General features: G+C 35.5%; 2 protein-coding genes across 2 annotated transcripts; one reads left to right on the top strand and one right to left on the bottom strand.

Annotated features, from left to right (window-relative positions):
* The first annotated feature begins 2,674 nt into the window (after nucleotides 1-2,674).
* On the top strand, nucleotides 2,675-5,107 carry LOC127087507 (uncharacterized). Its single transcript, XM_051028394.1, has 2 exons — nucleotides 2,675-2,843; nucleotides 3,003-5,107. Exon 2 carries the CDS (start codon nucleotides 3,263-3,265, stop codon nucleotides 4,766-4,768), a length of 1,506 nt encoding a protein of 501 aa, XP_050884351.1. The 5' UTR covers nucleotides 2,675-2,843; nucleotides 3,003-3,262; the 3' UTR covers nucleotides 4,769-5,107.
* A 676-nt stretch (nucleotides 5,108-5,783) lies between these two features.
* LOC127087506 (pentatricopeptide repeat-containing protein At3g16010) lies at nucleotides 5,784-9,054 on the bottom strand. The gene is made up of 2 exons (XM_051028393.1): nucleotides 8,740-9,054; nucleotides 5,784-8,364 (listed from the first exon to the last, which is right to left on the bottom strand). Exons 1-2 carry the CDS (start codon nucleotides 8,813-8,815, stop codon nucleotides 6,527-6,529), a joined length of 1,914 nt encoding a protein of 637 aa, XP_050884350.1. The 5' UTR covers nucleotides 8,816-9,054; the 3' UTR covers nucleotides 5,784-6,526.
* Nucleotides 9,055-11,978: the final 2,924 nt, after the last annotated feature.

Below are 11,978 nucleotides of genomic sequence, written 5' to 3'. Positions count from 1 at the left end.
TTGATGGTAGTGGATTGATCTATCTTATCGGATTGTTTTCTCCTAGCAGAATTCGTGGGTGTTCATCCAACGCATTTCCGGATGGTTTGTTTATGCATACATGTTTGTCCCCCCGCGGAGTCTTAGCAATCCATGATTAGTTGTTATGGTTGATTTGTGGATGATCCCTTCTGTTCCAGTTCTTGCTTTGATCTTTTAGAGACGTGTATCCCTCTATATCAGACACTAGCATTTGTGTTTTATCAATTATATGGTTGTCGTCCCTTGTGTGGACTGATCTAAAATCCCTTATAGATTGATAAAAGTTGATATGTTATTCTACTCACGAGGAGGTTCGTCTTTCCCCAACCTGAGTAGAAGTTCCCGACGGAGTAAGCATGTATTCCTCACAAAGTTATTATTTTTGTCTCCTCAGTAGGAAGTTTCCTAGAGCAATTGGTGAAGGGCTCGTTTCCCTTTTCATCCCCAGTGTGTTGTTTATTGACAAAGGATTCATTTCCGATTTCTTCAGTCAAGGTAGTTCCTTTGAGAACATTCGCATCCTATCTCCAATAGGGTTGCCTGATCCGAGGTTGTTGATTTGTGTCCCCTCCGAGTCTGAAGATTTCTTCTAGCATTGAGAGTTGGTGTTGAAGATGTTTATTTCCTTCCCCAGTGGAGCAAAGTGCTACTTCTCCCCTTAACGGAGTTTCCTTTCCAGCAGATAGAAGGGAGTGTTTTGATTGATGTGTATCTGGTTGTGGTTGTTCCCCACGGAGTTTCACATCATTCCTTGATAAGTTCCCCAGTAGAGTTTCTTCTCCGGCGGATCTTATTGATATTCAACAGCCTATCCCCGAGAGAATTGATGGAATCTCCCGGACAGATCTTCTGCGTCTTCCTTAGGACAAAATGGTTTGCCCTTGGAGACTCCTCTTGTGTAGAACGTTACCTCTTGTAGTTGGAAGCCTTGATTTTCCTCTTCCCCGGCTGTGGTCAACGTCTTCCCGTGTTTATTCTTCTTCGAGGGATAATCCCCACCAGAGCTTGAGTTCTCTGTTTGATCATCTTCTTTCGCTGCTCCTGAATACACCTTCTTATCCTCAATGAGTGTAGCTTTGGGATAGTGTTTGATATCCCTGATGATTTATTTTCATCCTGCTCGGGTTGTTCCCCAAGTTGATTTCTTCAGTAGGCTTTGCCCTTCTTGTTGAGATGTTGTGTCGGGTGTCCGTTCGTGATTCTTGGGCTTGTTTGTGTTAAATATGTCTGCTTGTCATCATTAATCATACACAAATCATGCATATACATGCATAATCATAACATTCAGATATTCATAGTTGCATTCTTTGCCATATGTCTTTGTTTGTTATTCACTGCTATTGGCGAAATATTCTTCCCCAAGCAGATGTTTGTGTCTGATCTCTCCATATAGAGCCATCCCCATAGGCAGAAAGTGTCTATCTTTCCTCCGAGTTAGATCCTCGCGGATAATTATTGTTTCAGTTCCCCCCCTAAAGTATGTATTGGGATGGAATTACTCCCCTAAGTTATATCCTCATCGGGTTGAGTCTTGTTTGATTGTGTCTTTCTAGTTTGTTCCTAGATTGACTTTCTTTTCTTGTTATTCCCCTGCAATTCCCTGTGGTCTAGTTGTTTGATTACTCAGTAACCAATAATTGTTCATCCTTTCCCCAGCGGATCTTGTGGCCTTCTATCCAGTAACCGGTAGTTGTAAGTCCTATTTTTGTGGTTTTCTACCCAGTAACCGGTAGATGTAAGCCTCTCTTTGTTGGTTATCTTTACCCAGTAACCGGTATTGATATTCCTTCGTTTTTGAGCATACCACCCAGTAACCGGTGATATATCTCTTGGATACTTGCTTTTGTCAGGAAGTTTCTCCCTTTGCGAGTCATCTTTCATCTACCCTTGTTTGGTAATGATTGTTTCTCCATCCTGATTGGTCATCATTTTATACCCAGTAACCGGTATCCCGATGTCCTTTCTTTTCGATCAATTTATCCTTCATTAACCCAGTAACCGGTTGTGGATAATCTTCCATGCGAGTATGTTATCTACGTTATGACGGTAATAGATAATATATCTCATGCGCTCTTCAGTCGAAGTCTTTTCTTCCCCAGTCGAGTAAGATTCGTATTTCCTGGTGGAATCGAATGTCCATCCTGTAAGTCGAGTTTGCTCTTTCAGTCCTCCTTTCGGATGATGAGTGTCTTGGATATGTTCTCAATTCACGCCTGGTTGGTCACCTATTATATGTCCAGTAACCGGTATCACTGATGTTCCTTCCTTCTGCTCCCTATTATGACTTTTTGTCCCCTGGGAATCAAATTTTCCTGAGTCGAGATGTGCCTTTTGGGTCTTACACCTCCATATGTGAGCTAGCTCTTCTTAACCTTATAATAATCTCTAAAATCTCTAACAATCCTTAATCACCAGAGATTATTGCATATTATACTTGTAGCAAATACATAACCAAAGTGCAAACTACAAATATACCCTTCTTTAAATGAAAATCTCATCATTCTCACTTTCCCTTCTTTGTTTTTAATAATTTAGTTTGTTTTCTAATAATAATAATAATTATTATATTATTATATTATTATTGAGAATATGCATTTTATTACAAGTGTATTGCTAGAGTAGTTGGATCCACTTATGAGATAGAGGAGTATTGAAGAAAGAATATAATTAAAATTGAAATATAGTATGTTCTAGTACACCTACCCGGCTCATGTTAGCAATGAGCATCTCCTCTCTCGATTACACACACTTTCTCTCTTTCTCTTTCTGCACAACTTGTGATTATACTTTTTCTCAATCCCTTTCAAATTGCGTTTTTTCAGGTAAGATAACTCCTTCAATCTCATCTCAATTTCAATTTCAATTTCAATTTCAGCTTCTTCATTGCAATTGCTCATATCTCTTTATTCTCTTTCTGCCTATATATTTTTTTTCCTAATTTAGTTTCATAATTTCATTTCATTTTTGCTATCAATTTTCAGGGTTTTTGCTTGCACGCAACAATTTCCTTTTTTTATTGTGATAAAGTTACATTTTTTCCACCCTTCAATGATTGCATGAAGCCAAGAAAGATAATTGTGGATTTGAATCCAGAACGAGTTTTTATCTAGTTTAGGGGTTTGATTTTGGAGCCACACTTTAGGAATTAGGATTGGTGATTGATTGGTAATCACTGGGAACCAATTTTCTTTAGTTTTTGTTTCATTGCAAGTTGTGATTGTGAATTGTGATTGGATTCTAAATGGATGACATTGAGAATGATGCAATTGCTAGGTATCCCCCTAACCCCTATGCTGTTAGTCACCCTCATAATCAAGGTTATGGTTATCAGAAACATCCTTTTAGGAATTCTCATTCCCATCCAGTTGTAAATGAATCTGTCGAAGATTTTAACGGTGGTGGTGATGAAGAAGATGAATACAGGTTAGGAGGGAAAGATGATGATGAGGATGACGTTGGTCAAAATAGGAGCGCTCGAGTTCCCATGACTCATGTTGATGAAGATGATGACATGGATGGGGATGGCGATGAAAATGATGATAATGACCAACAACAGAGTGAGGAGTATGGTTATCTGAAACATCCTATGAGGAATTCTCCATATTCCCGGCCATTTGACAATGAAGGTAACAATGATGGGGATGATGAAGATGAAGAGCCGTTAGTGGGGGAAGATGAAGGTGATGGTGATGATGATGTTGATCAAAATAACACCTTTCAGCTTTCCCTAAATCACGCCGATGCAGAAGATAACAATGATGGGGATGGGGATAGGGATGAAGAAGATAACATTGATGGGAACGCAGATGGGGATGGGGATAGGGATAGGGATGAAGAAGATAACGTTGATGGGAATGGGGATGGGGATCGGGATCGGGATAGGGATGAAAATGGTGATAATGACAATAAGCAGAAAAGTTATGCCATGATGAATGAAGATGAATTTGAGTGGCAGCCAAAAAAGCAAAAGCTAAAGAGTTTGATGTCAACCTATGAATTTGCAGCTCGGGTGCCAGAACCATCTGCTGCAGCTTCTTCAGCTACTAAACCATCTTTTGGTGCTAGAAATTCGCTTAGTGAATGGACCGAGAAAGAGACATTTGTTCTTCTTGATGCATGGGGTGATCGGTTTCTTCAACATGGAAGGAAGAGTCTTCGATCTGATGAATGGCAACAAGTTGCAGAAAAGGTATCAGAAGTTTCAAAAGTTTATAGGACAGATACTCAGTGTAGAAATCGTTTGGATACATTGAAGAAAAAATACAAAAAGGACAAGATTAAGTTTTCAGAAATGGGTGGTGGAGATAGAAAATGGGTTTACTTCAAAAAGATGGATAAGTTAATGTCTTCTCCACCGCAACAAGCAGGTTTCTCTTGTGGTTTGGACTCGAGAGAAAGTGTTTTAATGAAGCCTAGAGTTTTTGTTAATCATGCAAATGGGTTGGATGACACGAGGGATAATCCCGTGAATACTGAATTCATTGGTGTAGAAGGTTTAGAAAGGCCTCGCGCAAAGAAAAGAAGGAAAGGTAGGGGCAGTGACGAGGCTTCTTCCTTCAAATTACTTGCTGATTCCATTCAGAATTTCAGTAAGATATATGAGAAAATTGAAAATAATAAAAGGCAGCAGATAATGGAGCTGGAAAAGATGAGGATGGATTTCCTCACTGAATTGGAAACACAAAAGAGACAGATTTTTGAAAGATTGCAGAGTGAGATTTCAAAACTTGAGCAAAGAGATGATTAACGTTTCTGTTGAATCAGGTCTCTTAAGTGTTATGCATTGCATTGTTGTGTAACGCAGAATGCTGACACCAAACAGCTAGTTGTTGTATCATATTTGAGGTGTTTCGCCTATTCTTCAAATTTCTGAGGCAATGTTCACTTTACTGGAATCAAAACTGGATAGTCCAGCCATCTATCATTACCTTGTTGGCATTTTCAGAGTTCATTGCTTTCTCATGTCAAATTTATGAATAGTGTCATGTGTTTATTATTTTCTGCTCATTAAAACAAGCATAATGAATCAATTGTTTTTTGATTATATAACTTATACTTGAAACTTTGACCTTCTTTTTTATGTTTACTTAAAGCCTGATTGGTCATAGTTCATTTGTAATGACTCAGAAATGGTTATCTCATGCCAAATAGCATTGTTCAAATTTGTTGCCAGGTTTAGACAAAGTTCATGTGCTGTTAACGATGGTGTTTTGACAGTTTTGGTAATCGCGACGACAGCAAAATTTATCCTCCATACAGTTAGTGCATGTTTGGAAGCTCAGTGATTTATATTCATTGTGCTGTTGTGTATCTTTTGTTTGAAAAGAAAATTGTTAATGTGATTTGGAAGAAAATTGTTACCCCTTCTGTTGGCAAGTGCATTAATACCTTTCTTTTTGACAGGAAAAAAGAAAGGGCATATTTAGGACCACAAAAAAATAAAAAATATTACATAATAGTGAGGTGTGAAAAATTTGGAGCTTCTCAAAGACCATAACATGCAAAGAAGAATCTTTGATTTCAGTGGTGAATGGTGACGAATGACACCCTAACTCATTTGTTCTGAGTCTAAATTGGGAAATTTTTCTTTCCCATTGCATCACCATAAATACCATATGAAGTGAAGCATGTTATTGAATAGTTCTCTTCAAGATTGCACAAAATTGGCACATTTGCACTGAAATAAAACCACATCAACATTGTTGAAAAAACTATTCCCAAAAATTGGGACACTGCATATTTCTAAGCTCTAACACACTGCATAAATGAAGGAGTCATTCAGATATACAGCTTAATTAAACATCTATTCAATAAGCTTTTACTTACGTACAAATGTTTAAAACACAACTTATGACAACAAGCTATTTAGAGAAGCTTATGATAACGAATTCAAAAGAATAGATAGACTAAACAAAAAGCTATTTTGATAAGTTCTTGCAATCACTTGTGCAAGAGCTGATACCATAATATAAGTCTAAATGAACTTTTACAAACGGCTGCTAAACATGAATCAGAAGCCAGAATAAATGTTGTATATTACTTGTTCACTTTGAACATATGCACCGCGGTTCCATGACTTAAGTCTGCTCTATATTAGTGAGTAAGGCAGACAGGAAAATATTATACCGATAAGAACACGAATCTGTGTCAGACTTGTACAAATTTCGATCTGATACAGAGATGTGGAATTTAAATTGAATTGTTCTTCAATGATCTATAAAAGGACAGGGAAGTGTGTGACATTTGCATAAGTATCATTACTCACTCCAAATGAAAACAAGCTCTAAAGCATACCAGAAATCTCTCAACTCAGATTGAGATTGATTATGGATGTGGTTTTTTTTCAAGTCATGCAAATGAAATAGGGTTTTGGTTTTTCTGAATGGTTCCTATACCTTGAACTTCAGAAAAATCGGCCTCTTCCATTCAAGGTCATTATTGTAATTCAAGTGTATCAGTTTATAGGAATTGCCAGAGCCACTCAAAAGGTAATACCAGCTTGTTCTCATGCCACATTACATTCTTCATCAACCTTACCAACAGCCTCAAGTATTGAAGAGTAGGTGATTAGATCATATTGTAATCCCTTTGAATTCATTTCTTTCATAAGCTTTGCAGCCTCTTCGAATAGACCTGCACGACTAAAGCAGCCAAGAACGGTGTTGTAAGACACCGCATCTGGCTTAATAGTAGAATTCTTCATTTTCTCGAACATTTCAATAGCGCGTTTCGGGCCACCGGTCCTAGCCAAGCCATTTAGGATGATATTATGTGAGTTTATATCTGGTGTGCAACCAATTTCTTCCATAGTTCTAAACAACGAAAAAGCTTCATCCATCATGTCGGCCCTTACCATCCCAGTCATGAGAGCATTATAAGCATAAACATCAGGGATGCATCCGAGTTTTTTCATCTCGTTGAAAAGTCCGATAGCTTCATTGAGTCTTCCGCATTTTCCAAAATGTTTAATCATGACAGCATACACACGAGCGCTCGAACTTCCGCAATTCTCTTTCAATTCCTGGAACAGCTCGTTTGCAGCTTCGTAGCGTTTCGCTTTACCGAGGCTATTGATCAGGCTGCAGTATGCAGCAGGACAAGGTGGAAAGCCTTTTTCATCCATCTCCTCAAGAAGCAACAAAGCTTTCTCAACTCGATTTGTTTTGCAGAAACCGTCAATGAGAATTGAATATGTAAATGAGCTGGGAACTACTCCATCTTTTTTCATTCTCTCTAACCATGAAGAAGCCTCAGAAGGTGGAGCTTTGGCCTCAAATAATGATTTGATAATGGTATTGTATGTCACGACATTAGGTGTGCAATTAAGTAATTTCATTTCATCGAAAAGCTCAATAGCATCTTTTAAGCGATCTGATCTACCAAAAATGTTAATCAAATTATTCATCAGAACCACATCCGGTCTGCAACCATCTTTCAGCATATTCTTGTATACTCCATACGCATCTTCAACCCTCCCAGATTTCCCCAGTCCCCTTATCAATTCCGTATAAGTAAAGACAGTTGGGGCACATCGCCGCATTCTCATCTCATGGACTAGGTCCAATGCTTCCTCAACCCGACCCAACTTAAAGTATATTCCCATTAAAGTTGTATAAATTTTTTCTGTTGGCTGTAATCCATTACACTTCATCTCATCAAATAATCTAACAGCAGAATCATCGCGATTAAGCTTTGCAAACACTGATATTAGTGCACTATATGTAAATGTATCAGGGAAACAATAACCCTCACTGCACATTTCGTTATACAGCTCATGAACTTTCTCATGATGCCCCTCTTGCATCAGCATCAAGATGACGGAGTTGTAAGTGCTCGATGTAGGTCTGCACTTGCGACCCTTAACCTGATAAAAAACAGATAACGCCTTGTTAACCATCTTAACCCTACCCAATATTTTCACAATTTCAGACAACTCAGAAGGACCAATTGCGCACGGACTCTTAACCATCTCTTGTATTGTCCTCCACAGTTCACCAACCAACCTACTCTCATCTAAGCATCGTATCAAAGCCATATACGTCGTTGAATCGTGTTCAAAATTCCTTTTCTTCCCAGCCCATTTAAAAAACTGGATCTTCACATTAACCTCAACATCTATCTTTAAAACCTCACGAACCAAGCGAATATCAAGCTTAAGCTTCAGCACTTCCAATGCCTTTTCTGCATCAGGTCCCCATTTAAATATTTTCAAAATCCTAATGAATCTTTCATCCAATGTTCTAGCATTAGGATCCTTCCAAAATACTCTGCTTCCTTTCACCGGAAGACTATCGTTTTCTTCTTGGGAATCAGGCAAGCGGAACATTCGAACAATTTCATTTTCTGCAAATTTAAACCACACACAATTAGATATCACACGAATTTGAATATAAACAAATTAATTTGCCTCTTCATTCATACAGAGTCTATTTGGATTAACTTATTTCAACTTAATTACTAGCATAAGCACTTGCGACACCGAATGAGCGAGCTTATGACATGCGCATAAGTTGTTTTCAACTTATACCTATAAGTTCTCAAAGATAACTTATGAAAACAGTTTAAGACTTATATGAAAATAGCATAAGCTTAAATGTGATAAGCACTTATTGTACAAAAGCTTAATAAATTGTTTATCCAAACATAATAATAAACAAGAAAATACATGAACAACTATAAGAAGAAGAAGAAAATTGACAAAAACCCAACGCGCCCCACCTGTTTGTTTTAATCTCTGAGAGAAAGGGGGGCAAGTTGATATCTTTCTCCTCGCAGCAACGAATCTATGAAGCATTGTTACTACCCAGAAGGGTTCAAGGTATGAATTTGCTTCAGAGAAACTAAAAGTAACAATTTTTCAGTTTTGACATGTGAGCGTCCAACCCCACCAACCAAGCAATAGCTGAAAGTAGAACAAAATTGCAACAATAAGCTGGACATTTATAAGTTAGGCTTATGTATATGTTGTACCCATTTATAAAAGAGATTATTAATAATATTTTAGAAAAATGAAGTCAAAACTTCTATTAAAAAAATGTAAATTAGGGGAGACACACACTTTGTAAGATTAAGGAGAGCTATAAATCTTATCATTTATCAACTAATACCAAAACAATGAAATAGATTGTCTAAATTGCCCTTACCTATTCCTAATTTTTACACTATCCAAATAAGAAAGGAGTAATAAACAAAATATAGGTATTAATTACTCCTTCTTTCATTTTATTTATAAAAGAAAAATTATTTTTTAGATTAATTGAATCAATGTACTTGAATTGTAGAATATATCATATATTAATTATATTATTTTAAAAATTAGATTGAACTGGACGGTTAAAAAACAAGAATTTCTTATTTTTTCTACAACCATTCAAACTTCTAAGTTGTATCACTCTGTCGTAGGTTTTCTTTCAATCACACTCCATTATCGTCGTTTCATCTTTTTCAAATATATTCACATTATTCAATTCAATATTGATTGTCGTTCAATTCAATATTGATTGTTGTTGTCCTGTTATGACTTGTTTGTCGTCTTTCAACTCAAATTTGTTTAATATTGTTCAGTTAAATATATTGTATTGTTTATTTTTGATAATTCTATCTTATTTCGTCTAGATATTCTTAATTATTTAAATTTTATTTTAGATATTATATTCAATTATTTAATTTTGATTTTAATTGGTTTAACTTATTTTATTATAATTCTTTAATTTGTTAAAGTTATTTTTAAGTAAAGGTTGAAATTAAATGTATAATCATGTTGTGTTATTATATGTGTCCTATTTATATTGTTGTATTAAGTTTATAATTGATTTTTGAAATATTTATTTTACTAAGATGTGAATATATAATTGTGTATGATATATCTAAAATTTAGTTTATATTATTAATTTATTTAAGAAATGATCGACTGTAGATTTAACCGGTTGAATTAATTGAACTTTAAACTGAAAGTTTCACCGACTCGGCATTCACGATTTGATTTTTAATATGTTGATTAATTATTCAATGAATTAAAAAAAGTTAATTTTCTCCCCTAAATAGATTCAGAGAGAATAATTAAATTCATTCTCAATGCAATGTCGGGAAACCATGTGTCCTACTATTGTTGGAAAAATTAAGAAGGCTCGATTTTCCACTTTTTCATTCTTTAGTTTATTCTCATTTTCATTCCCTTTCACCATTCATTCATGTTTTCCTATTTTTCACTCTTTTATATCATTTTTTTATTCTCACTCTCTCCAAATTATTCTCTCCTTCTTTCCCAAACCCAATTTTTATTTCAGCTTTTCATTACAAGGTGTCATCTCTCTCATTTTCTCACTCTTTGCCTCTTTAGATCTCCGGCTCAATTTCTTACCATATAAATTCATATGTTCCTCCTTCCTCTTTCCAATTAGGTAAGATTGAACACGAATGAAGCTAGTAAGAATGACTTGACAGATGGACGTGGTGGTCTTTTAAGAGGTTGTATATATGAATGGCTTGGAGAGTTTGCAAGATATTTGAATTCTTGTAGCGTATATATTGTTGAACTTTTGTGTGCTAGAAGGATTAAGATTAGAAAAATAGTTTGAGTTTCAAGCTATTGAACTTGATACAAATTCCATAGTTGCTCAAAATATTTGGATTTTGGTCATGATAGCACAATTAGAATGTGATCGGTACAACAATTCAATAGTTGTTCAAACTGGATTCGGAGGTGTGTGTTTGTCATATTTGTCGTGTGTTGAATACTTGTGTAGATGCACTTGCAAATATGGGGTGTGATCTAGATTCTAATTTGATGATTTATGAGCGAGTTTCTGCTCAAATTTCTCTTTATTTTATTAGCTGATTGTATTGGAGTCTCCACTCCTAGACTGATTGTTATGTAATTTTTTTTAGGCCCCGTCTCTCTTTTCTTCCTAAAAAAATTCCAATTGTTGAACCAAGAAACTCCTTTATTCATTCCTTTAGTTTCATTTTCAATATTTACTTTGTGTATTCCATTTTGAATGTCTAAAGTAGGAAAAGTCATCCTCTTTAGACTCATCTTGATTAAGTATGTTGCAATGCTAGACAATTTTATTTGGGTGAACGAGTCTAAAATCTCATACCGTACCATTTATTGATAAATTGGTGGATTATCTCGACAAACTAAAAATCTTTTTAAACACTTTTTTTGCACAATAATTCATATATGAATATTTAATATCTGAATATATATTGCAAACATATTTAATGTGTCTTTTTATGTTGTCAAATTTTTATATTTTGATTTCAAATGAGTTTAGCTCTCTCTCTCTCTCTCTATATATATATATATATATATATATATATATATATATATGTGTGTGTGTGTGTGCGTGTGCGTGTGCGTGTGCGTGTGCGTGTGTGTGTCTGTGTTTTTGGAAAAAAAAACTAAAAGATACTCATACTAATATAATGAAATGACTGAGTGATAATGGAACTCCTGGTGAAAAAGAGGACAATGCTACAACAAAAAGATACCTCACACGACATTTACACACATTATGACATTATTGAGGGCATGTCTTTGCACTATACAATTGCTACAAGACTATCACACCAACATGCGGACAATAGTAGGGAAACACGAGAAATTGAAGCCAAGATAAACCTGACATATCCAAATTAAGTAATGCATATAATTATTACACCATATAATAATACAGATAACAACATGCACAATCAGGATTATAATAAAACAATAAGTCAAGGCAACAACATTCCACAAAAAAGAAAGTTAAATCAAAATCAGGATTCAATCACATGCAACCAAATAGATATACAAGTCAATCCTCGGGTATTACATGATAGTACGAAAGAATCAAGGGCATAAAATATGGAATCTTCCAATCATCTTGGAGACTCAATGACCAATGATCATACTTTAAATAAATTAATAACCATAAAGCAGATAATCTTAATTATTCAACAAGATAACCTCCAAC

This window comes from Lathyrus oleraceus, chromosome 5 (genome assembly GCF_024323335.1).
Source record: "Lathyrus oleraceus cultivar Zhongwan6 chromosome 5, CAAS_Psat_ZW6_1.0, whole genome shotgun sequence".
NCBI lineage: Eukaryota > Viridiplantae > Streptophyta > Magnoliopsida > Fabales > Fabaceae > Lathyrus > Lathyrus oleraceus.
Note: the sequence above shows the minus strand (reverse complement) of the source record. Positions and strands in the feature narration are given on the sequence as shown.

Coding starts and splice junctions, on each gene's coding strand:
- LOC127087507 (XM_051028394.1), top strand. CDS start 3,263: ATGGATGACATTGAGAATGATGCAATTGCTAGGTATCCCCCTAACCCC.
- LOC127087506 (XM_051028393.1), bottom strand. CDS start 8,815: ATGCTTCATAGATTCGTTGCTGCGAGGAGAAAGATATCAACTTGCCCC. Junction 8,365..8,739: donor TCAGAGATTAAAACAAACAG/GTGGGGCGCGTT, acceptor TTAAATTTGCAG/AAAATGAAATTGTTCGAATG.